Genomic DNA, 26,706 nt, shown 5'->3' with positions numbered 1-26,706 from the left:
TTCTCCAGTTTTTTGTGTCTATCTTCGGTACAAACCAGTATCTGGTTGCCAAGCCGGGCAAAATGACTCGGTGTTTAGTTGCCCGGCGGCGCTTTGAGTGGTCAATGGCACCCGGGCAACCGTTAATTTCGAGCCCTGTTAATTGGCCTCTGCAAATTGTCTCTAGTGTGTAGGGAGTGGATGAGAAAATGGGATAAAGCGGAACTAGTGTGAATGGGTAATCGATGGTCGGTGTGGGCTTGGTGGGCCTTGCTGTATCTTTCAATCTTATCATCTTATTTCTATCTTCACAGATGCTACCTAACTTCCTGAGTACTTCCATTTTTTGCTTAATATCAACATTTTAAACCATCTTAACGGATTTGAAAATATAAAAAAACCAAGTTTTTTCTTGTTGCTATTGTAGTATCCAATGAGTAGGAAGGAACTGCAGATGCTGGTTTACACCGAAGATAGAAAAAATGCTGGAGTAACTCGGCGGGACAGGCAGCATCTCTGGATAGAAGGAATGGGTGACGTTTCGAGGCAAGACCTGTCTGAGTCTGAAGAAGGGTCTCAACCCAAAACTTTACGCATTCCTTCAATCCAGAGATGCTGCCTGTCCTGCTGAGTGACTCCAGCATTTTGTGTCTATCTTATGTATCTAATCACCTTTGCATCACTTGATTGGTAAATATTTACTGCCCATCTGTAAGTGCCAAAAGGTGTTGAAGAGGTGAACTAAGTGCTGAACGTGAGGTGGTGGTGCTCCCATGCAGCTCCTGCCCTGTCCACCTTGCCACAGCAATTAGGATCAGCCAAGACTGGCCATTACATTTGCTAAATAGTACACAATGCAGTCATAGTAGACCAGTAGTGGACGGAATGAACGTTTAAGGTGGTGGCAGGTGCCAGTCAAGCGGGCTACTTTGGCCAGAATGGTATTGGACGAGTCGCATTCAGTATTCCTTCCCTCTCCTGATATGTGCTTTATAAACAGCTGGTGCCAGAAGAACACCAGCACCCCTGTGTTTGGTACAGCTAAGGGAAAGATACAGAGCGCAGAACATAGTCCTCAGCATCGTAGCGCAATAATTTCAGAGACAAATTTCAATGTCCACGTGAGGTAGAATCGAACAGTGCCCTAGCTTATGGAATGACCATTTAGAAGCCTGACAACAGAGGGAAAAAAACTGTTCCTGAGTCTGATGGTGCGCATTTTCAAGCTTCTGCATCTTCTGCCTGCTGGGAGCATGGAGGAGGAAAAATGACCAGGGTGGGACTAGTCTTTGATTTTGTTGGTTTCGGTTCCAAGGCAGAGTGATGCGTAGGTGGAGACAATGGTGCGAGTCTGATGCGTGTGATGGACTGGGCCACATCCATAACTCCATAGCTTCATGTGGTCTTGGGAGGAGGTTTTCCCAACCAAGCTGTGATGCAACCCATCAATATGCTTTCAATGGTGCATCTGTAGAAGTTTGGAAGAGTTGTTGAAGAGATGCTGAATTTCCTCAGTCTGCTGTGGAAGTAGACGGGTTGATGTGTGTAGGGAGGAACTGCAGTTGGTGGTTTAAACCGAAGATAAGACACTAAAAGCTGGAGAAACTCAGGATGTCAGACGGCATCTCTGGAGAAATGAAATAGGTGACGTTCTTCAGACTGAGAGTCACAGGAAAGGGAAACGAGAGATATGGACAGTGATATAGAAAGATATAGAACAAATGAATGAAAGATATGCAAAAACTAACGATGATAAAGGAAACAGGCCATTGCTAACTGTGGGCTTGGTGAAAACGAGTTACAGACAATGAGACTCAACAAGAAACTAGTAAAATTACATGGGTGGGGGAGGGACGGAGAGAGGGGATGCACAGCTTACTTGAAGGTAGAGAAATCAATATTCATACCACTAGGTTGTAAGCTGCCCAAGTGAAATAAGAGTGTCTTCTTGGCATTACTTCAATGCGGTTGATTAGCCTATGCCTTTGCAAATAAAAGCTTATTTATCATTAAATGATTTCAAATAACTTCCCTATTAAGGATACAGGGTTTATTGCTTTGTGGGTCTCTCACCAAATTACTAGAATCTATCCTTCAACCACATGCCTCCCACTTCACTACTGGTGTTACTATTAGCCTGCCAGCTGCTGCCCATGTTGGGATAGTTGGCTCCAGATAATCCACATCAACTAAGAATTGCTTGTGGTTGATATCCAATCCATTTCAGGGCTTCTTCACTTAAAGTTATGATCCTTTGACCAGCCTTGCCACTCCCAATGGTGAGCAATGTGTCAGACAAAGGCACATAATGACTGGTACTAAAGAAAAACATTAGGGCAATTGGTTCACTTTTGTATGCACTATCGTATGGTTTCATTTATAAATTCTTCAGAATATTTATTCCGAGACGCCTAGTGATCAAACAGACGTTGCGATGATCCACCACAGGAGGGAAGGTACGGGGTCGAGTTATTGCTAACTGGGGAATTTGGAGTTTAATTTACTTATGTTACATTTGGATGAACTCTGAAATCACAAACTAGTCAGCAAGGGAAGACTAATTAATGATCACACTGTAAAAATTCCCCAGGAACATAACAGTCGAATTTCAAATTCTTTTTGAGTGTAGCAAACTTGACCTTTAGACTTTACATAGAAACAGAGAAAATAAGTGCAGGAGTAGGCCATTCGGCCCTTCGAGCCTGCACCGCCATTCAATATGATCATGGCTGATCATCCAACTCAGTATCCTGTACCTGCCTTCTCTCCATACCCCCTGATCCCTTTAGCCAAAAGGGCCACATCTTAAATATAGCCAATGAACTGGCCTCAAATACCTTCTGTGGCAGAGAACCTTCTGTTTTTCTCATCTCAGTCCTAAAGGATTTCCCCTCTGTCCTTAAACTGTGACCCCTTGTCCTGGACTTCCCCAACAACGGAAACAATCTTCCTGCATCTAGCCTGTCCAACCCCTTAAGAATTTTGTAAGTTTCTATAAGATCCCCCCTCAATCTTCTAAATTCTAGCGAGTACAAGCCGAGTCTATCCAGTCTTTCTTCATATGAAAGTCCTGACATCCCAGGAATCAGTCTGGTGAAGAATGGCAAGAATGTCTTTCCTCAGATTTGGAGACCAAAACTGTACACAATACTCCAGGTGTGGTCTCACCAAGACCCTGTACAACTGCAGTAGAACCTCCCTGCTCCTATACTCAAATCCTTTTGCTATGAATGCTAACATACCATTCGCTTTCTTCACTGCCTGCTGCACCTGCATGCCTACTTTCAATGACTGGTGTACCATGACAGCCAGGTCTCGTTGCATCTCCCCTTTTCCTAATCGGCCACCATTTAGATAATAGTCTACTTTCCTATTTTTGCCACCAAAGTGGATAAGCTCACATTTATCCACATTATACTGCATCTGCCATGCATTTGCCCACTCACCCAGCCTATCCAAGTCACCTTGCAGCCTCCTAGCATCCTCCTCACAGCTAACACTGCCCCCCAGCTTCGTGTCATCCGCAAACTTGGAGATGTTGCATTCAATTCCCTCGTCCAAATCATTAATATATATGGTAAATAGCTGGGGTCCCAGCACTGAGCCTTGCGGTACCCCACTAGTCACTCCCTGCCATTCTGAAAAGGAACCGTTTACTCCTACTCTTTGCTTCCTGGTTGCTAGCCAGTTCTCTATCCACATCAATGCTGAACCCCCAATACCATGTGATTTAAGTTTGTACACCAATCTCTTATGTGGGACCTTGTCGAAAGCCTTCTGAAAGCCCAGATATAACACATCCACTGGTTCTCCCTTATCCACTCTACTAGTTACATCCTCGAAAAATTCTATAAGATTCGTCAGACATGATTTACCTTTCGTAAATCCATGCTGACTTTGTCCAATGATTTCATCACTTTCCAAATGTGCTGCTATCCCATCTTTAATAACTGACTCTAGCAGTTTCCCCAATACCGATGTTAGACCAACTGGTCTGTAATTCCCTGTTTTCTCTCTCCCTCCCTTTTTAAAAAGTGGGGTTACATTAGCTACCCTCCAATCCTCAGGAACTACTCCAGAATCTAAAGAGTTTTGAAAAATTATCACTAATGCATCCACTATTTCTGGGGCTACTTCCTTAAGTACTCTGGGATGCAGCCTATCCGGCCCTGGGCATTTATCGGCCTTTAATCCATTCAATTTACCTAACACCACTTCCCGGCTAACCTGGATTTCACTCAGTTCCTCCATCTCATTTGACCCGCGGTCCCCTGCTATTTCCGGCAGATTATTTATGTCTTCCTTAGTGAAGACGGAACCAAAGTAGTTATTCAATTGGTCTGCCATGTCCTTGTTCCCCATGATCAATTCACCTGTTTCTGACTGCAAGGGACCTACATTTGTTTTAACTAATCTCTTTCTCTTCACATATCTATAAAAACTTTTGCAGTCAGTTTTTATGTTCCCTGCCAGTTTTCTTTCATAATCTATTTTCCCTTTCCTAATTAAGCCCTTTGTCCTCCTCTGCTGGACTGAATTTCTCCCAGTCCTCCGGTAGGCTGCTTTTTCTGGCTAATTTGTACGCTTCATCTTTTGTTTTGATACCATCCCTGATTTCCCTTGTTATTCACGGATGCACTACCTTCCCTGATATATTATTTTGCCAAACTGGGATGAACAATTGTTGTAGTTCATCCATGCAGCCTTTAAATGCCTTCCATTGCATATCCACCGTCAACCCTTTAAGAATCAATTGCCAGTCAATCTTGGCCAATTCATGTCTCATACCCTCAAAGTTACCTTTCTTTAAGTTCAGAACCCTTGTTTCTGAATTAACAATGTCACTCTCCATCCTAATGAAGAACTCAACCATATTATGGTCACTCTTGCCCAAGGGGCCATGCACAACAAAACTGCTAACTAACCCTTCCTCATTACCCAGTCTAGAAAGCCTGCTCTCGTTGGTTCCTCTACATGTTGGTTTAGGAAACTATCCCGCATACATTCCAAGAAATCCTCTTCCTCAGCACCCCTGCCAATTTGATTCACCCAATCTATATGTAGATTGAAGTCACCCATTATAACTGTTTTAGCTTTATTGCACGCATTTCTAATTTCCTGTTTGATGCCATCCCCAACTCCACTACTACTGTTAGGTGGCCTGTACACAACACCCACAAGTGTTTTCTGGCCTTTAGAGTTTTGCAGCTCTACCCATATCGATTCCACATCCTCCAAGCTAATGTTCTTCCTTTCCATTGTGTTAATCTCCTCTCTAACCAGCAACACTACCCCACCTCCTTTTCCTTTCTGTCTATCCCTCCTGAATATTGAATATCCCTGGATGTTGAGCTCCCAGCCTTGGTCACCCTGGAGCCATGTCTCCGTGATCCCAACTATATCATAATCATTAATAGCTATCTGCACATTCAAATCATCCACCTTATTACGAATGCTCCTTGCATTGAGACACAAAGCCTTCAGGCTTGTTTTTACAACGCTCTTACCCCTTATACAATTATGTTGAAAAGTTGCCCTTTTTGATTTTTGCCCTGGATTTGTCTGCCTGCCACTTTTACTTTTCACCTTGCTACCTATTGCTTCTACCCTCATTTTAGACCCCTCTGTCTCTCTGCTCACACATTTAAGAACCCCACCACCTCTTATTCTCTGTTTATTATTTTCTTCTTTCCCCCCTACATGTTGGGTCTGAGTGCTTCCCTTCTCTGCCTCCTGCCTCACACACTGTCTACTAGCTTTCTCTATTTGAGTCCCTCCCCCCAACCGTTCTAGTTTAAAGTCTCCGCAGTAGCCTTTGCATGGGATACTGCACGGAATCCGGCCCTTCGGCCCATCGAGTCTGTGCCGTCCAGCAACCACTGCTGTACACTAGCACTGTCCTACACACATGGGACAATTTACAATTTTACCGAAGCAAATGAACCTACAAACCTGTACATCTTTGGGGTGGGAAAGGAAACCGAAGCACCCGGAGAAAATGCAAGCGGTCACAGGGAAAAGGTACAAATTCCGTTCGGACAGCATGCGTAGACAGGATTAAACCCGGGTCTGGCGCTGTAAGGCGCCAACTCTACCGTTGCGCCACTGTACCGGCCTCACAATTCTATTCTTCATGTAAATGAAGGCAACTACAATTGTATGGAGATAGAGTTGGCAAAACGGAACTGGGAAGAGGGATTACAGTGTCAGATAGCAGATCAACATTTATGAACATATTTTGTAAATCTAAGTCTGGTGATTTTGGACTCGTGTTCCCCCACACAATCTAAGAGAAAACCGCTGGCGTGCATAAGCATGCCTTCTGTGCATTGACCACTATGGGAGAAGGAGGTGGTATGCATCAAGAGTACTGCAAATTCTTGATACAGATTCACGACCTAAAGCATCAACCATCCCTTGGCCTCCACAGATGCTGCTCAACTCACCGAGTTCCTCGAGTCTTTTGGGGGTTTTTTTTCTTTATTTCTTTACTCAGGACCTCTGGGACAAAATACCTTTTGCAAAGATTTACAGTGGATTAAGCTAAATGGCCCCTTGAGCCTGTTCTGCAATTCAATTGAATCATGACAGTGGAATAAAGATAGTACAATTAAACAGTGTTTTGCTGAAGCTACAACTGGCATAGTCTGCCTTAAGGGCCGTCACGGAGTGTGGAGTGATGTGGAGGAGTGTGGACTTCGTCCTATACGAAATCTTCGCACGCCACCGTCCTGTCACGTAACTGACAGCCAAAGTGGGACAGACCCAAGACCCTTGCGCGGCGCAACGTCTCACCTCCAACAGCAGCAGAAGCAGGCAAACGATCGCCGAGCTCGGCCTGGGGCTCACGGCCGTTGCGGATCCGGATCCACCCCCACTCCCACTTCCAGAGCGGGGCCAAGACGATTGGAGCTAAGACACAAAATGCTGGAATAACTCAGCTGGACCGGCAGCATCTCTGGAGAGAAGCAATGGGAGACTTTTCCGGTCGAGACCCTTCTTCAGACTGAAGAAGAGTCTCGACCCGAAACATCATCCATTCCTTCTCTCCAGAGATGCTGCCGGTCCCGCTGAGTTACTCCTGCATTTTATGTCTATCTTCAAATGACGTCACGCGCTCCAGACGGCTATGCGGACACATGATGACGTGCGCTACCGTCGCGCGGCAGTCACTACCGGCCTGTCGCGTAAATAACGGCCAAGTGAACAGGCCCTTTAGAATCCCTATCCAAAATTAAATATGTTTGATATTGAGCAAGTGCAGCAAAGATTCACCAGACTACTTTGTGGGATAGCAGGTATGCAGAGAGGACTATGGAGTCCAGAAGGATGAGTAAATCTCAAAATGAGGGCCAGGTACTTCAGGATTGAAATGAGAAAAAAAAATTCTTCAGGGGATGAACCTCTGGGATTCTTTTCAGATGACACTGATTGCATTCAAAACGGAGATGGGTAGATTTCTGGATGTTGCACGTCAGGGACATGGACATATTGGTGCTCGAGGTGGAAGATCAGCCATAATCCAATTATGCTAATAATAATTATGCATAATAATCCAGGGATGCTTGAGGGGCCAAACCGCCCACTCCTGCTCCTATTTCTTATGTTTTTGTATTCCTGCAAATGGCAAGGGTTACACCCCGAAGATGGCACGATTGTGCAGTGTGTAGCTCCCTTCCTTATGAACACTCCACGTTCCTTCAGTATTAGCGATGTAGAGAAGGCATGCTAATATCACGTATATGAAATGCACACAGAAGACAACAGACACAGCCATTTTAGTCAGTAGCAACAGTTCAGTGTGCTGCGGTGTTTAAATCAAGGCTGCTATAGAACAAAGTGCACCAGACATTAACCTTCATGACTTTCTGCCTGTGGTCACTACAATCTGGAAGATTAGGAGTTGAATTTGTTTGGTTCCATATTTGGTCACATTCAATGTGTACAATCATTAGCACCCTGCAGTTCCAAATAAATAAACAAATGTACATCTGGGAGAGATTCTTGTTCTTGGGAATCGGCAATGTTTTGGACTCCTATGCTATCAAATCTGCACAATCTCTACTGTTCTCTTTTTAAAGAGTGCCTCAAAACCTTCAAACAACAATGTCCTGCAAACTTTGTAAATGTTGCATATCTCTCCAGTGCTGGCCTAGAAGGGGTCAGATCTTTAAGTTCTTTGACGTGGTTCAATGGTGCTTTATCATTGCATGTATAGATGTAGCGTGAAATACTTTTGTTGCAGTTTAGTAAAGTATTACCATGCCCAAGCATAATCCCCAATTAGTACAAAGTGCATAGAAATAATCCACTGCATGAAATAGACCGCACGCAAGAGTTGCCACATTTTTGGTGCTATTTTCAAAGTCCCTGTCTGCTGGTGCGGCGCCTGATCCGGGCGAGCCCCAGGCTACTGCAGGGCCTCCATCCAGATTGTCCATCTTCCCTCTCCTCACCCGGCCACTTCAGCCTTTGTGCCCTGTGAGCGTCTCCCCTAGCCGACCGTGAGGGCGCAGAATGTAAGATGCCAGTTCACTCTTAACGGTCCTACTCTTGCGTCTGCCGTCACCAGCTCCCTCTATACGCCGGTCCTGCCTCCGGCTGCACGGCTCACTACTACCCCTTGCGGGGGACGGCACCCTTTACAGGCACATTTAGTTCTCATCTAAATGATACTGCAATTACAGAAGCAGCGTGTAATATTCATGGACTACACACTAGGATTTTCAGGTCAGAAACTTGTTCAACAAACATCTTAGAAATCCTCAGCACAAAACCCTTTAATTCCTCCTCCAGCAACTGGTCCTGACCTGCACACACTTTACTCATTTCTTTAATCGTGTTCTGAATGGTCCAAGGAAATAAATAAGCATACATCAGAAATTCTTGTTCTCAGGAATTGGCAAAATGTTCTTCACCTGTTCCTATAAACACTGCCTGCTGGCTTCTGAAATTTGAAGCAATGAAGTAATGTATCAAACTGGACAGAAAAAAATAGCACTACACCTCCAAGTAATAGATAATCTTCTTTGTATTGCACTTGAGGGACCCTTGAATACACGAGAAGTTTTGAGTATTTTGGCTGAATCACTGTGCTCCAAAACGATAATGCTATGGTCAAAGCAACATTTGTGAAAGCACGATGAGTTTTCTCTGCCAAATCCACTTATATATCCACTCATGTAGGTCGAATGTGGGAAATTCCAGAGGTGTGAGTGTGCTACGGTTGACAATTCCAAGGGAACGTGTATACAAGGAACTGCAGATGTTGGAATCTTGAACAAGATAAAATGCTAGAGGAAATCAGTAGGTCAAGCAGCATCTATGGAGGGAATGGAGAGGTGCGCTTCAGGTCGGACCCTTCTTCAGACAGATTCAGACCAAGAGAAAAAGATACATTGGAGCCTAATCTTGCACCAATTTTGTTAAAGTCATACTTCTATGAAGGATGTCTGCGAATTCTGTCCATAGCAAACTTTTGGTCTCCTTTGGACTGTGTCATCGGTACAATCTAGGGTTCTGTTTTCTGTACATTTGCCCAATATATATGATTCCAGTGATTTTCAATAGTTGCTGAATGTGCTCCAATAGTCTTTATCCTTCACAAGGTTCCTGGAGTAGTTTTCCAACCTTTCCCCCGTAAGTGCAGAAATCCAGGTAAACAACTCAAAAAATCCTCTGCAGCATTACTCAGTGAAATTCTCCCTCTGAACCACCTTCTGCAATCTATGCCTGTACTCTCTGGCCTCTGCACCCCTTATTCAACAATGATTCGTATTGTGGGATTATTTTTCTCTTTTCTTACATTCGTATAGCCCTTTGAAGAAATTGCCTTTGTAAACTTGGCCAGTCAGGGAATTACACTAACCTTACAAAGTCATCTGTAGCCCTATCAATGCCAGAAGCTCCCTCCATGTCACACTGCAGTAACAACCTAAAGAATAAAAGAGAGAGCACCATTAGTTATATAGAATAGCAATACTATATTATAAAGCAGTATTAAAAATGTTTGATAAAGCTGAGATGCATGTCAAGATTCAGACCAGCAAAGTGATTAATTTTGTATCAGCTCCAAGGCATTCAGGGCCATGTTCTGCAAAACCTTCAGATGTCACAGTTAATAAAGCACTAAATTAAACTCTGTAGGGCTGAAACATTGCTGGCTATATAATAGAGCAAAAACTGCTCACTGTATAATCAGTTTGGCCATTCTGAAGTTTCAATTAAAACGCTCTGATGGTCAAATGTCAATTTTGGTCAGTGAGCCAGTGACTTGGCCAGTGCACTACGTCAATGGCTGCTTTATTAACGTGCTTTGACAACACACATTTTTAAATGGGCATCTTCCTGCAAGTAGTCTCTCACCAAACAGATTATTAAATGACCATAATCTGGTAAAATAGCTTTTTGATTTATGTTTGTTCAATCTATACATTTTTGCTCATGCCTTTGACTTCATGAGCTATGCCTTCAATTTTCAGTCTAGCAAATTCTGTGCCAACCTCCATGCCAGGAATACACTGTACCAAATACCCTCCATCACTTCATCTAGTCTTCTCAATTTACAAAATTTCAATTGAAACATTTATCAGAAACACACTATCGTGGTGGCAACGGTAATTTCAGAAACTGTTCACACGTACATTTTCCACCAACAAAAAAAACAAATTTTCATGTCATTGCTAGCCATAATAAGGTATTCCCCTTTATCCTTGCCTCTCCCAAACATCCTATCCAAGTAGCCCATTCAAACAGGATCATGAAATAATGCCAGACCAAAAATGCAGTACTAGCTGCTGGTCAACATTTATTCTATGAATCACTGAAGAGTAAACAACTGGTCCAAATAGATGCCTCTAGGCCCTCACCCCCTCATCTTCACCATGGACGTCCAGTCACTCTACACCTCCATCCCCCACCAGGATGGTCTCAAAGCCCTCTGGTTCTTCCTCGACCAGAGAAGCAACCTATACCCAGCTACTTACACTCTCCTTCGCCTAGCGGAGCTGGTCCTTACCCTCAATAACTTCATGTTTGACTCCTCCCATTTCCTCCACATACAAGGCATAGCTATGGGCACACGCATGGGCCCCAGCTACGCCTGCCTCTTTGTCGGGTACGTCGAACAATCCTTGTTCAATACGTACCAGGGCCCCATCCCCGACCTCTACCTCCGTTACATCGACGACTGCTTTGGTGCCACCTCCTGCACCCACACACAACTGACTGACTTCATCCACTTCACCACCAACTTCCATCCGGCACTCAAATACACCTGGACTATTTCCGACACTTCCCTACCATTCCTTGACCTCACTATCTCCATCGCAGGTGATAGACTTCTGACCGACATCCACTATAAACCCACTGTTATCTGGACTACACTTCTTCCCACCCTGCTTCCTGTAAGGACTCCATCCCTTACTCCCAAATCCTCCGTCTACGCCGCATCTGCTCCCAGGATGAGGCGTTCCACACCAGGGCATCGCAAATGTCCTCATTCTTCAGGGAACGGGGGTTCCCCTCCTCCACCATAGATGAGGCTCGCACCAGGGTCTCTTCCATACCCCTCAACACTGCTCTCTCTTCCCATCCCCGCACTCGCAACAAGGTCAGAGTCCCACTAGTCCTCACCTTTCACCCCACCAGCCGTCACATACAACAAACAATCCTCCGTCAGTTTCGCCACCTCCAACGTGACCCCACCACTCGCCACATCTTCCCCCCATGTCTGCCTTCCGCAAAGACCGCTCCCTCCGCAACTCCCTTGTCAATTCTTCCCTTCCCTCCCGTACCACCCCCTCCCCGGGCACTTTCCGTTGCAACCGCAAGAAATGCAATACCATTCCCTTTACCTCCCCCCTCGGCTCCATTCAAGGACCCAAGCAGTCATTCCAGGTGCGACAGAGGTTCACCTGTATCTGCTCTAGATGTCAGCTGATCTACATCGGTGAGACTAAGCGGAGGTTGGGCGATCATTTCACCGAACACCTCCGCTCAGTCCGCAAGAACCTACCTGACCTCCCGGTGGCTCAGCACTTCAACTCCCCCTCCCATTCCCCGTCCGACCTCTCTGTCCTGGGTCTCTTCCATGGCCAGAGTGAGCAACACTGGAAATTGGAGGAACAGCACCTCATATTCCGCTTGGGGAGTCTGCATCCTGCGGGCTTGAACATTGAATTCTCCCAATTTTGTCTCCTCCCCTTCCTTAGCCCTCGGGCTGTCTCCTCCCATCCCTCAGCCCTCGGGCTCATCCTCCTCCTTTTTCCTTCCTTCTCCCCGCCACCCCCTATCAGTCTGAAGAAGGGTTTCGGCCCGAAACGTTGCCTATTTCCTTCGCTCCATAGATGCTGAGGTAGTTGAGGTAAGGACTATCCCGACATTTAAGATATAGACAGGTACATGGATAGTACAACTTTGGAGGGATATGAACCAAACGCAGGTTTTGTAGCTGGGACATGTTGGCCAAGTTGGGCCGAATAGCCCGTTTCCACGCTGCATCACTCTATGACAATAAGTCTGAAGCTTGCCACAAGACAACATAGAAGCTTTAATTTGATTTTATTCCCTTCCCTTTGTGAAACGACATTTTATGACATCTTCCCATAATAAAATGAGATTAGGAACAGAATTTGAGGGAATGTCGAAGCCAATTCCCAACAATGTGGAATACACGGAGCCGATGCAGAGTGGAACATTTTAGATCCATGAGTGTGTTTAGTTCAAAATCGTTGCCCATCTTTCCTATAAATCCACATTTGAATTTTCATTACAGCCAAAGTACTGTAATAGTCCTTACCAAACATACCAATGACCTTAGCAAACTACCCATGCCATCTTAATCAACTTACTAAAAGCTCTTGACATAATTCACTACATCGTGCTTCTTCAAATTCTAACACCAACCAGCTGGGTGACACTGCAATTGCTTGAGTCAATAGCTGCAAGAGTAGGCAATTCGGCCCTTCAAGCCAACACCGCCATTCAATGTGATCATGGCTGATCATCCATAATCAGTACCCCGGTCCTGCCTTCTCCCCATATCCCCCGACTCCGCTATCTTTAAGAGCCCTATCTAGCTCTCTTGAAAGTATCCAGAGAACCAGCCTCCACCGCCCTTTGAGGCAGAGAATTCCACAGACTCACAACTCTCTGTGAGAAAAAGTGTTTCCTCGTTTCCATTCTAAATGGCCTACCCCTTATTCTTAAACTGTGGCCCCTGGTTCTAGATTTCCCCCAACATCGGGAACATGTTTCCTGCCTCTAGCATGTCCAAACCCTTCTGATTCTCCCTTTTGATGAAAGGTCAACCATGTGATACATTAACTCTATTTCTTTCTCCACAGATGCTGCCTGACCTGCCAAGTTGAGTCAGCAGTTTTTCTCCTCGTTCTACTATTTTCTATTTCAAAATGTAAGCTTCTTTATAATTTCAGCTAATCATAATTGTAACTGTTTATGAAAGAACCCAGTTCATCTGCCTCAATGGCCCAGATCATTCCTCATCCACCTTCCAGGTGGTAAGCTGTTGGAGTTTCACAAACCACAGCATCACATCCAAAAGGGAAGCATAGTGGCACAGCCATTAATGTTGTCACAACACAATTCTAGCAACCTGGTCCTGATCTCCAGTGTTGTCTATGTGAAGTTTCCATATTCGCCCTGTAAGTAAATGGCTTCCCCAGGGTGCTCTGCATATCCCAAAAGCAAGCTGGCTGTCCAGTCAATGGATTAGTTTAGGTTATTAGTGTCATAAGTACCAAGGTACAGTTGTAGTAAATTACTCCCTACTTTAAGAATGGTTGGAGAATCCGAGGTGGGGTGGAGGATTGAGGGGATTGGCGTTCAAGCACGTAGCCTACAAGGAAATAAGTAGATCGTGATAATTAACGGGATTTCTGAGCGGCAGCATAGGCTTGATGGGCTAAAAGGCCTCCTACCATCCATAAAATGGCTCATCCAAATGTAAAACAACTTTTTAAATGTATTTCCTCAGGCAGGGAATGATACAAAAACAGGTATAGCAGCAAACAGTCAGCAGGAAGAACTCAGTGAGTCAAGCAACATATGTCGATGATTAGGGTCAAAACGTTGCATCAGGAATAAGAATGGGTTTTGTCACGTGACAAGGTACAGTGAAAAGCTTTCCTCTGCATGATATCAGATATACCAGACCTAGATAAAATCAGTACCAAAATGGAGTAAATATACAGAGTGCAGAATATAGTTCTAACGAGTGTAGCGCACCATTTCCATAGAAAATAGTCCAATAACCTCAGAGGTAGAGATAAATCAAACAGTACCCTTGCTTAGGGAAGGACTGTTCAGAAGTCTGATAATGGAGGAGAAGCTGTTCGAGTATGGTGGTGCCTGCTTTCAAGCGACTGTACTGTACCCAATGGTGGCGTGAAGGAAGAGGAATGACCAGATTAGGACAAGTCTTTGATTGTGTTGGCTGCTTTTCTGAGGCAACGTGAAGTGGAGTCTGGTCTGTGTGATGGACAGGATTGCATCGACAACTTGCGTTGTGGGGTAAAGCTGTCCCCAAACCAACCTGTGAACCAACGAGACAGTATGCTTTCAATGGTAAATCTGTGAAAGCTTGTGAGAGGCACTGGAGACATGCCAAATCTCTTCAGTCTTCCCAGGAAGTAGATGTGTTGGTATGCCTTTTTGGCGACCATATCAATGTGTTTTGTCCATGACAGATCATTGGTAATATTAATGCCATGGAACCGAAAGCTCTCAACCATTTTACCATCCCCACTATTAATGCTGATTGGGGCATGCATCAAACAATGCTTCCTGGAGTCAATAACTAGCTCCTTCATCTTGCAGACATTCATGGAAAAGTTATTGTCCTGGCACCATATAAATAAGGTCTCTCATTCCTGTACTCCTAGACTTCGAGCTGACTTTGTCCATACAGTGTATGAAGGGACTGCAGTCGTGGGTGTAAGGAATTTGGTAGGGGACTAAGATCATATTCGTGGGGCCTCGATGTTGAGTCATTGTAGAGGAGGTGTTGTCACCAATTCTCATCGATTGAGGTCTGTCGATAGTATGTAGTTCAAGCGCAAGCTTGGTATCTGCCTCCTGTGGGATGTAGACTGCAGTCAGGCTTGCTGAAATGAATTCCCACGGCAGGTGGTAGGAACAACAATTCAATGTAAGATAATCCAGCTCTGGGGAGCAAGAGCCCTCCTGTTGAGTGGCAGGGGTGAGCCGTGTCGATGTAAAACAAAGCACACAGCAGTCCCTCAGTTCTCTAACGTAGAGGGAGAAGAAAGATAGACAGTAAAGAGGAAAAGGAAGGTCAGGGGTGAGGCAGGAGGAGATCAGTGGGCCAGAGATGGGTGACTGATTAAGGCAGAGAGAAGGCGATGGGTTTATTTCGGAGAAACTGTGGGTGGATGATATATTGACTTGAGATTGGGGTAGAGAAAAAATGCAGATGCAGCCACATAAATATGGGGGAAAGGGGTGGAGTCAGCTATTGGAGGTGATAAGCAGGAACAAAAGTTAACAGTGTGGGAATCTGATAAGGTAGTGTTAATGGGAAATATTAGGAGAGTGATGATGGGCAGATGGAAGCTGAACCAGATGGGGGTTGGGGAGAGCCAGCCAGCCAAACATGCAAATGGATGATGGAACCAGGAGGCCAAGGGGGACAAAAAGTGATGGGGGGGGGGGGCTGGAGGGGGAGATATGAGGCAAGGAACATAAATGGGAGGACCAGTGGAGGATTGGACACACGAAGGAGAGAGTTAAGGGCCTGTCCCACTTTCCCAAGATACTCACAAATTCTCCCGTGTTTTCCCCTTGATTCAAACTCGGAGAATGTCCGTAGCGAGTCCATAGGAGTCCGTAGGGAGACCGTAGATATATCGTAGCGGCTCATTATGCCAGCCATAGGTACTCGGGGCATCAGGTAAGTCAGGATGTTTTCTCCAGCATGACAAAAGTCCACGAGTAAAAAGATAGTCGGGAGGAGGAGTTCGTAGACCTCAAAAATGTTGGGGGGTTTTTTTAAGGTCCTTCCAACTCGGCTTAGGCGATTTTTCAGCGGACTGCCGGCGACTGTCAAATTCGCAGCACTCGCCTGAAAACCTGGGAACTGGAACGGCGGCTCACACACACACACACACACACACACAGCAAAGGTGGGGGTCAGTGAAAGCGGGGGAGCGCTGTCTGAAATTCACACGGTGCAAAGCCAAGATGATACAGACACACACCGCGATGAACAGGAAGGTTAAGGCGGTTAGCATAGTGTACGGTAAGTCCTTTAAAATAGAGGGGAGGGGGGTGAAGAAGGGGTGGAGATGCTTAAGAAGCCAGACAACTTTCAATAAGCCAGAGATACACAGCTGTGAAGTTTGGTGGGCATTTAACAATACTGGTCGGTTATCCTTGGTTATGAAAACTCGTGCTTACGTTTTTTTCCCCCAATGAAAATGCCCGATCAGCAAAGGCGATTAACTAAAACTACCTACGACTACCTCGACTACTCATAACTACATGGTGACCCCACTACAACTGCACGTACGATTACAGGATTATCGATTTTTTCCATGGCGATCAATTTTTGTTGCAAAATTTGCGGCGACCATACCATAGTTCCCAGAATGTGGGAACTCCTCGCGACCATGAAGGAGATTCACCAGAGACCACTAGCGAACATGCGGCGACCATGTGGCGATCATGAGGCGAGCTCAGAGTCTCATGCACTCGCCTAAAAAGTCACTCAAGTGGGACAGGACCGTTACTACAAAACAAATGTAGGTGGTCAGTTGTAAATCTACCAAAATTCAACAAAACCGAGCAAAACATGGACATGGAGAACAAATTTAACTGAAGCCACATGCAGAATTCTTAAATGGCCTAATTGTACATCAGTTGTCTTTTGGGCCTATCAGATCCTAATGGAGGGTTGGTCAAATACAATGTTGCAGACAGTCTTCGAAGTCTATGCCTGGTCTGATGGGGGTCACTTTATCTCCCTTCTGCTGTCATGCAAGTTCTTGAAATGCATATAAGAATGGGGCATTCACATTTCACGGGCCTGAGATTGCTGAAAATGAACACAACCATTCATGGAGATTTCCAAGTAGTTCAGCTTTTAATTTTGTCCTGGTCTGTGAATGGTTAATGGGATGTTCAATGCAATAAAAGGTCTATTGCATTCCCAGCAATGATAATATAATTTTAATAAACAGAATTTTCTAAAGGAAACATAAACTGGTCCCTCATTCAGTTATTTCAATTGATTGGAACAAAAAGATGATGTTTGCTCATACTGCAGCAATTACTGTATGCCACAATTCTTTAATAATCTCAATAATTATTTCACATAGAGATTAACATTGTATTTAAAATGACAATCTTGTCATCCGTATAAATTTCTGGACAACATTTTCACTCTACAAATCAAACGTGACAAGCTGTCACAGGACCCAAAGTAGCCGTGGACTCCTTGTTGATCACTGCTGGAATATTCTTCGCTACTTCACTATGACAGAAAGAATGTGCCAGAATGCACAACAGCTGTTACAAAGCATTTCAAGAATTCTCTTAAGCTATGCGATGGCCTGGCAGTGCATTTTGCTATGAATCACATTGGGGCATTTCACACTTGACACAGTCAGGGGCCACAAAAACCAAAGCTGTGCACACAATGGTTAGATTGTTTCTCTCCAGCCAAAACAGCATCCTTGTGTTTTTACAACGGTTCTATGCGTTCAGAATTTCAAACTAAATGTACACAAAGCAAATAACCAAAAAGCATTACAACTGCAATTAGTGGAAAGAAAAAAAATATCCTGCTTCAAATTTAACCAGTTGATGGTGTACTAAGAGCCAGGGCTAATATTACAATTTTTATTAGCTCAAAATACTTTATTTCAAAGTGCATTCCTTCTATACCCAGAAGGGTCCTGACAAGAAACACTCACCTTTCCATGTTCTCCAGAGGTGTTGCCCGACCCGCTGACTTCCTCCAGCACTGCCTATTTTCAATAGACAATAGGTGCAGGAGTAGGCCATTCGGCCCTTCCAGCCAGCAACGCCATTCAATGTGATCATGGCTGATCATCCCCAATCAGTACCTCATTCCTGTCTTCTCCCCATATCCCCTGACTCCGCTATTTTTAAGAGCCCTATCTAGCTCTCTCTTGAAAGCATCCAGAGAACCTGCCTCCAGAGAATTCCTCAGACTCACCACTCTCTGTGAGAAAAAGTGTTTCCTCCTCTCCGTTCTAAATGGCTTACTTCTTATTTTTAAACTGTGGCCCCTGGTTCTGGACTCCCCCAACATCGGGAACATGTTTCCTGCCTCTAGCGTGTCCAAGCCCTTAACAATTTTATATGTTTCAATGAGATCCCCTCTCATCCTAATAAACTCCAGAGTATACAAGCCCAGCTGCTCCATTCTCGCAGCATATGACATCCCGGGAATTAACCTTGTAAACCTACGCTGCACTCCCTCAATAGCAAGAATGTCCTTCCTCAAATTAGGGGACCAAAACTGCACACAATACTCCAGGTGTGGTCTCACTAGAACTCTGTACAACTGCAGAAGGACCTCTTTGCTCCTATATTCTATTCCTCATGTTATAAAGGCCAACATGCCATTCGCTTTTTTTACTGCCTGCTGTACCTGCATGCTTACTTTCATAGACTGATGTACAAGGACCCCTAGATCCCGTTGTACTTCCCCTTTTCCCAACTTGACACCATTTAGATAGTAATCTGCCTTCCTGTTTTTGCTACCAAAGTGGATAACCTCACATTTATCCGCATTAAACTTCATCTGCCATGCATCTGCCCACTCCAACCTGTCCAAGTCACCCTGCATGCTCATAGCATCCTCCTCATAGTTCACACTGCCACCCAGCTTTGTGTCATCTGCAAATTTGCTAATGTTACTTTGAATCCCTTCATCCAAATCATTGATGTATATTGTAAATAGCTGCGGTCCCAGCACCGAGCCTTGCTGTACCCCACAAGTCACTGCCTGCCATTCTAAAAAGGACCCGTTAATCACTACTCTTTGTTTCCTGTCTGCCAGCCACTTCTCTATCCATGTCAGCACTCTACCCCAATACCATGTGCCCTAATTTTGCCCACTAATCTCCTATGTGGGACCTTATCAAATGCTTTCTGAAAGTCCAGGTACACTACATCCACTGGCTCTCCCTTGTCCATTTTCCTAGTTACATCTTCAAAAAATTCCAGAAGATTAGTCAAGCCTTCGTAAATCCATGCTGACTCGGACCGATCCTTTTACTGCTAGCCAAATGTTCGGCTATCTCATCTTTTATAATTGACTCCAGCATCTTCCCCACCACCGATGTCAGGCTAACTGGTCTATAATTCCCTGTTTTCTCTCTCCCGCCTTTCTTAAAAAGTGGGATAACATTAGCTACCCTCCAATCCACAGGAACATCCTATACCTGACAGTCACAAACTTAAAAGCAACTACAAGCATTTGAAACATTATAAAAGTGCTTGCGCAAATTCTCTGTCATATCCTGCAACCTATCAAGCAAATCATCATCAGTACAAAATATATCACTAGGGTCTTACATTTTACTCCAATCTTACAACCTACTCACCTACTTTTCACATGGAATGACAGAGAACATGCCGCAGGGATAATAGTAATTATTCCAACCAATACAGTTCATTATTTATATGGGTTTTGCATGCTTATGTTCTCGCATGCTTACCTTGCCTCCCTTTAAATGGAACACATTATTTTCCTCAACTTTGATGGTGCTGTGGAGGAACATTATCTAAGACCACAATCAAATATAGTGTAGACGCAAAGTCAGGTGGATTGCTGGCAGTTGGTATTTAAAACCAACAAATGGTGGAGAGACCGAAGAGTCCATGTCCGTACTTGAGAGTGGCAGCACAGATGGATTCGGCAGTGAAGAAGCCATGTAGCATGCTGCCCTTCAGTGGTCAAAGCATAGATTAGGAGCTGGGATGTTATGGTGCAGCTTTACACAACATTAGGCCATAGCATTATGTGCGGTTCTGGCCACCAGATTATAGGTAGGAAACAATGACCAAGATGCTGCCTGGATGGGAAACATTTGTTGCGACAAAGACTAGATAGGCAGGGCTCATTTACTCTGGAGCAAAGGAGACTGAAGGGAGACCTGAGGGAAGTATAAAAGATTACGGGAGGCATAGTCAAAATCATCTTTCTCATAGTAAGGAGCAACAAAGCAATAGGGTTAAGGTGAGAAACGATTTGAACACACTTCACCCAGTCATGTGCCATTGGATCCTGCACTTTTTGACAAACAGACAGCAAAGAGTCAAGGTGGGTGAAAAACTCTCCAGCCCTCTGACTCTCAACACAGGAGCCCCCCAAGGGTGCGTTCTGTCACCTCAGCTCTTCTCACTTTACACCAACAACCTCATATCCCAATGCAGCTCAGTCAAAATTTTCAAATATGCAGATGACACAACAATAACAACAAATTCAGACAACAACGAATCACAATACCATCAAACAGTGGACAGCGCAGTCAAATGGTGCGCAGACAACAACCTCCAGCTTAATACATCAAAAACCTTGGAAATCACCATAGACTTCAGACGCAAACAAAACTCCCATCCCATAACCTCCACAAACTCATTCAAGTTTCTGGGCACCTATATCTGCAATAATCTAAAATGGCACATCAACGCAGACCACATCATTAAGAAAGGACAACAACGCCTATACTTCCTCAGACAGCTCAAAAAGTTCAGAGTCCACAAACACCTCCTGGTCCGTTTCTATCAATCCATTATCGAAAGCATCATCACCTCCTCAATCACAGTCTGGTACGGAAACACTGACAGTCACTCACTACACAGATTACAGCGCATTGTCTCCAAGGCCTCCAGGACCATCAACTCCCCCCCCCCCCCCCCCCCCTCAATCCATTCCATTTATCTCCAACGTACCTCAAAACGGGCAATAAAGATCATCTCGGACCCCTCCCATCCAGCAAACCATCTTTTCCAGTCTCTCCCTTCAGGGAGGCGCCTCAGGTCACTTGCCACAAAATCCACCCGCTTTAAAAACAGCTTCTTCCCCTCAGCAGTAAGAACACTCAATTCCCTACAATAACAGACAACACTAAGGACTCTTGATGTATATATAGTGTCTTGTCTATGGTCTTTGTCTGTTCTTTTGCACTATGTTCTGTTGGTGAGATTTGTGATTTGTGATGTGGTATGGATGCACTTTATTACTATGATCTGTGTTGTTATATGTGTTAAGGTGACTAAAGCAGTATGCCATCATGTACGGAACCCACATACCACCAACCCTGGTTGCATGGCAAATAAAGATTCTATTCTATTCTATTCTATTCAGACAAGGTGGTGGAATAAGACAATTACATTCAAGAGGCATTTAGACAGACATTTAAATCAGCAATGCATGGAAGGACACGATCCTAATGAAAACAAATGGGATTTGCACAAATAGGTATGAAGATTGGCATATTCAGAATGGCCTGAAGGGCCCGTTTCTTTGCTGCACAACTTAATTACTATGACGAGCAACATCGCACTGGAGTTTCTCCAGCACTTTGTTTTGTACTCAAGATTCCAGCATCTGCAGTTTCATGCGTCTCCCAATCAAATATCTTTCTTATTCTCAGCTTAAAATTGCTTTTCGAGTTTCCCATTGGATTTTTCTTGTCCATTCTAAAATTGTTGGCACTGGTTTCACTTATCTTGACATAAAATCACTGACTCGCCCCAGCATCCGACACTCCAGAGCAAACAATCCAGCTTTGTCCAGCCTCTCCTTATAGCTAACAGATTTTTATTCAGTTTGTTTATAAAGGAACTGCAGATGCTGGAAAATCGAAGGTAGACAAAAATACTGGAGAAACTCAGCGGGTGAGGCAGCATCTATGGAGCGAAGTAAATAGGCAAAGTTTCGGGTTGAAACCCTTCTTCCGAAGTCTGAAGAAGGGTTTTGACCCGAAATGTCGCCTATTTCCTTCGCTCCATAGATGCCGCCTCACCCGCTGAGTTTCTCCAGTATTTTTGTCTACCTTAGATTTTTATTCAGGGAGCCTTCTGGTAAACTTCTTCTGCACTATCTCCAACGCCTCCACATTCTTCCTGTAATCGTACAACAGAACTGCGACCTAACCAAAGTCCCATTAAACTGCAACGCTACTTCCTGACTCTTGTACTCAATGACCCAACCGATGAAGGCAGCATATCATATGTCTTCTTTACAATCTTAAGTGCTTGTGTTGCCACTTTCAGTAACCTATGGACTTGGACACCCATGATCCCTGCGTACGCCAATACGGTTACTGCCATTAACTATATACCATTACATTTGACCTGCCAAAGTGAAACTCCTCATATTTGCTCAGATTAAATGTATTCAATGTTTATTTCTATCTCAAATGTTTCTATGACTGACACTTGCAATCACCAGTCTTCAAAGGTGATAAAAGTTACCCCTTTTGGATTTATATCTGTATAGACTTAGACTTTAGTCTGTGGAATTCTGAAGGTTCTCCAGATGCTTTCAAGAGAGAGCTAGAAAGGGCTCTTAAAAATAGCGGAGTCAGGGGATATGGGGAGAAGGCAGGAACGGGGTACAGATTGGGGATGATCACATTGAATGGCTGTGCTGGCTCGAAGGGCCAAATGGCCTACTTCTGCACCTATTGTCTATTGTCTATTGACTTACTTTATAAATTCAAAATCTTAAGTCATCTGATAACTTCACAAACCAAATGTAATCACATATGTAAATGTGTTTGACAAATGTCTACTTTATGTTCATTCACTTGAACAAAACCATGTTGATTTTCAAGTCCATCAGCCTGAAGGGTCCAAACCGTCTATCCGTTCCTTCACCGAAGCTGCCTGACCCGCTGCGTTCCTCCAGCACTCTGTTTTACTGGTTTACAGCATCCACAGTTCCTTGTCTCTAGATGTTCACCCTCACTCCAGAATCACTCAAGCCATGGCTGCCCTTGTTTTAACTGTCTCTAATAATGGTGTGCCCAAATATGCAACTGGAAAGATGATTAAAAGCTGAACCCATCTATCAAGAATATAATCATAAAAAAAGATTATATCTTTCTTTTCCCCAATTCCATGCTGATTAATATGGTTATTCCATCTAACAGCAAGAGTTGCTATTAAAAAACTAAATTAAGCATACCCAATTTTAGGGAGATCTTTATTCTAAGATATCCATTATTGGTATTTCTTATTTCTGGAGATACCCATTCTAGTTGGGAGCAAAGTTGGGGTCATAATGATCCCAATATTCAAACAAGAACAAGTCAGTCAATAAACTTTGATTGGTATTTGAATAATGGTGGTTTGAATTGAATATATGGTTCAGAATTCAGTGGGATTTAATACCGCAACCCTGATTTTTAAGCAGGCCAACACTCACAGGATTCGAATCCACTTATGCCTCCTCCGTCCAAACCTAATAATTTCAAACTAATTTGCAATTTCAAACACCTATGCTGGCAGCAGCTGCTCTGAAAGCTTTGCAAATAATGCGAAATATACTGAAATATACTAAATATATTCATTAATGGCAGTTTTAATCTCAATTGAAAATGATCAGCAAAATGAGGCAAATTAAAAGTTGAATACTGAATCAAATGGCAGGTCAGAATTTTGAAAGATTAAAATGTTTTTTGAAAATTATACGGCCTACTGGTTGCCATTCAACCAAAAGCAAGTACATTTCTGGACAAAGCAACAGTCATGTGTCTGATTTTGTATCATCTTTTGTATTAGAATTTATAAGAAAGTAAAATGTCGATAAGACGAGTGTACTCCCATCAATGGTGAGCCAAAATGCAGTTCAATGCTGATGGGTTGAACTGCATAAAACTGAGCACCAGAAAGTGTCCACATACATGTTAGAACATAGACCCAATGTTTAAACTGACCCCTCATCTCACCATGCCCATGCCAGCCATCCATTACCCATTAATCCTAATCCCCTTTTCCAGCACTTCGCCCAGAGCACTTTGTGCTGTGGCGTTTTAAGTGTTCATCTAATGGGCCTGTCCCATTTAGGCGATTTTTCAGCAGACTGCCGGTGACTGTCAAGTTGCCGGCATTCGCCTGAAAAACCAGCAACTGGAACGGCAACTGTCAGAATGGAACACACACACACACACCGCTTCCTTCACCAGCTTGTTATGCAGGCGGGGTATAGGACAAGCGAAGGGGGGAGCGCTGTCTAAAAAAATTACAGTGCAAAGCCAAGGTGATACGGACACACACCAAGATGAACAGGAAGGTTGGTGCTGTAATTAAGATGGCAAGAGCACAGTGTATGGTAAATCCTTTAAAACGGTGGGGGGGGGGGGGGGGGGGGGGGGGGGGGGGGGGGAAATAGAATGGAGACAACTTTTAAGAAGCCAGAAATACACGCCTGTGAAGCTCGGCAGACATTTAACGTTACTGGTTGGTTATCCTTGGTTCTAAAAACTACTGCTTGCCTTTTTTTTCCCCAATGAGCCAATGAAATTCACCGGTCAGCACCGGCTACAACCTACGAGAATCTTTGACCTCTTGGCAACCCATTAGGACCTCCCGGAGACCCACCTACGGCACGAGAATTCTTGCTACTCTCCATGGCGGCTTCATTCTAGACGCTAATTTTTCAACATGTTGAAAAATTTGTGGCGACCGTAATGAGGCCGCGACTAGTTCCCAGAATGTGGGAACTCCTCACGACCATGAAGGCGACTACCCGCATAGTCTCCTGCAGTCGCCTAAAAAGATGCCTAAGTGGGACAGGCCCATTAGAATACCTGCATCCACCAACCCCTCCAGATTCAAACAGTCCTCTGGGTGAAAAGGTCCTTCTCAAATTCCCTGCATATCTGCTTGCCATGCCACTTGCTATAAACCCTGGTGCTCTGGTTATAATCATCCCTGCCATGGGTAAAGTTTCTCACTATCTATCTATTCCCTCAATTTTGTATACCTCAATCAGGTATTCCCTCAACATCCCTGCAGAAATCCAGGGCATCTAGCTTTTTCAAGTTACAATGCTCATTCACAGGCAACACCCAAGAGAATCTCTTGTACCCTCTCCAGTCCAATCGCATCCCTCCTATAATGTGGAGGGCAAAACTGCACATAGTATTCCCCCTAACTAATGTTCTATTTATGTAGAAACAAGGAATTGCAGATGCTGGTTTACAAAAAAATGTTTAATACAATTGTACCATAACCTCGCTGTTATTAAGCAATTCATTGTCGCTGCCACAATCATCTCCCAAACTCTGTTGTTTTCTCCACCCTTCCCTCCAACCCCCTCATTTCTTTATACTGGCCATCTCCCCTTTACTCTGTCCTGATCTAGGTTGGCTATCCTCACGACCCTTAAGTTCTATGCTACAGCTAATGAAGCTAAGTATCCTGTATGTCTTATTATTTACCTTATCCACATATCTTTGGGGATCCTTATTCCTCGCACTATTCCTAAGTATTTCCCAGGCACTACCATTCATTTGTGCACTCTGGTTGCACCAGCCCTCACATTTTTCTGCAATGATTTCCATTTGCATTTTTGCCCACCGAGGCAATTTATCAATTTAATTCTGTGGCCAAAGACTACCCTCATCACAAGACCAAAGGATAGAAATGGCATTCTCCCCAAGTAACCTTGGTGTATAGAAAGGAAGATCCAAACAAGGGTTGCAACCAACCTGACAGGGAAAGAAATGTGCGTTGTGTGTGGAAAGTAGCAACATTCTATTCCACAAGGTTTTTCTCAGTACATAAATGGAACATTTGTCCAAAACAGTTCTGTCCAATTCCATAGAAATCTATAGTTAATCAAGTCATTCTGCAGATAGTTAGTAATTTATTACTTCAACCCAAGGCAGTTACATCCAACGTTCTTGTCTAAGAATTGGCTCCAACAGTGTGAAATGATAAGAAACGTTGTCAAGAGGGTTTATTTGTCATATACACCAGATATGAATCAGAACAGTTATTCTTTTTCTTGCTGCAGCTTTACAGGCACGTTAGACGCAACAAACAATAAATACTATAAAATCAATTATTCTAAATAAACTAGATCATGATAATGTAAAAGCCAAAGTACAGCGAACAACCATAGTGGTCCAAAGTCTGCAGTTGTGGTTAACATAGTTCAACATGTTTGACGAGTTCTCCATAAAGGTTCTTCGGCTACCTGTACCTTCATCGCAATAGTAGCTGTGAGAATAACGTGGCCAGGGTGATGATGGTAACGATGATAATAGCAGCCTTCTTGAGGTAACACTTCCTCAATAGTTCTTTACTGTCACAGGTAGTGAAATTGTTTTTATTGCATACAGTTCAGCAAAGTATTTCTATAAGTACAACCCTAGATTAAGTACAAAGTGTATAGCAATATTCCACTGAGACAATATATATAAATGGTCGTTGCCCTGGGAGCGTTGCAGGGTCGGCCTTGCCAAATGAAGTTGTAGGCAACCTCCACCATTGCTCTACCACTCTGTGCCACTATAGGAGGCTGCGTCCAATCTGCACGCTCAGGCTCTTGGAGTAACACCCGATTCAATAGATCCTGCAGATCTTCTTGATGGTGGAAATGTCGGTATGCATGACAAACTAGGCAAGATCCACCACTTTCTGCAGCCTTCTTCATTAAGTGTTTGAATTTCTAAACCAGGCAGTGATGCAGGCAGT

General features: G+C 44.0%; 1 protein-coding gene across 4 annotated transcripts in view; it reads right to left on the bottom strand.

Annotated features, from left to right (window-relative positions):
- The window catches only part of arhgap32 (Rho GTPase activating protein 32), a 539,690-nt gene that overhangs the window by 378,458 nt on the left and 134,526 nt on the right, over positions 1-26,706 (bottom strand). For 3 of the 4 annotated variants that reach the window (XR_004416763.1, XM_033049880.1, XM_033049882.1), the window contains exon 3: positions 9,848-9,913. The exons of the other annotated variant lie outside the window; for it this stretch is intronic. Coding sequence is in view for 2 of the 3 variants with exons in the window: in XM_033049880.1 (XP_032905771.1) it covers positions 9,848-9,894 (47 nt within the window). In the remaining variant the exon portion in view is untranslated. The remainder of the gene's footprint in view (positions 1-9,847; positions 9,914-26,706) is intronic. 4 annotated transcript variants of the gene reach the window in all.

This window comes from Amblyraja radiata, chromosome 33 (genome assembly GCF_010909765.2).
Source record: "Amblyraja radiata isolate CabotCenter1 chromosome 33, sAmbRad1.1.pri, whole genome shotgun sequence".
In the NCBI taxonomy this organism is placed as follows: Eukaryota; Metazoa; Chordata; class Chondrichthyes; order Rajiformes; family Rajidae; genus Amblyraja; species Amblyraja radiata.
The sequence above is the reverse complement of the archived record's forward strand: the minus strand, read 5'-3'. Positions and strand labels throughout refer to the sequence as shown.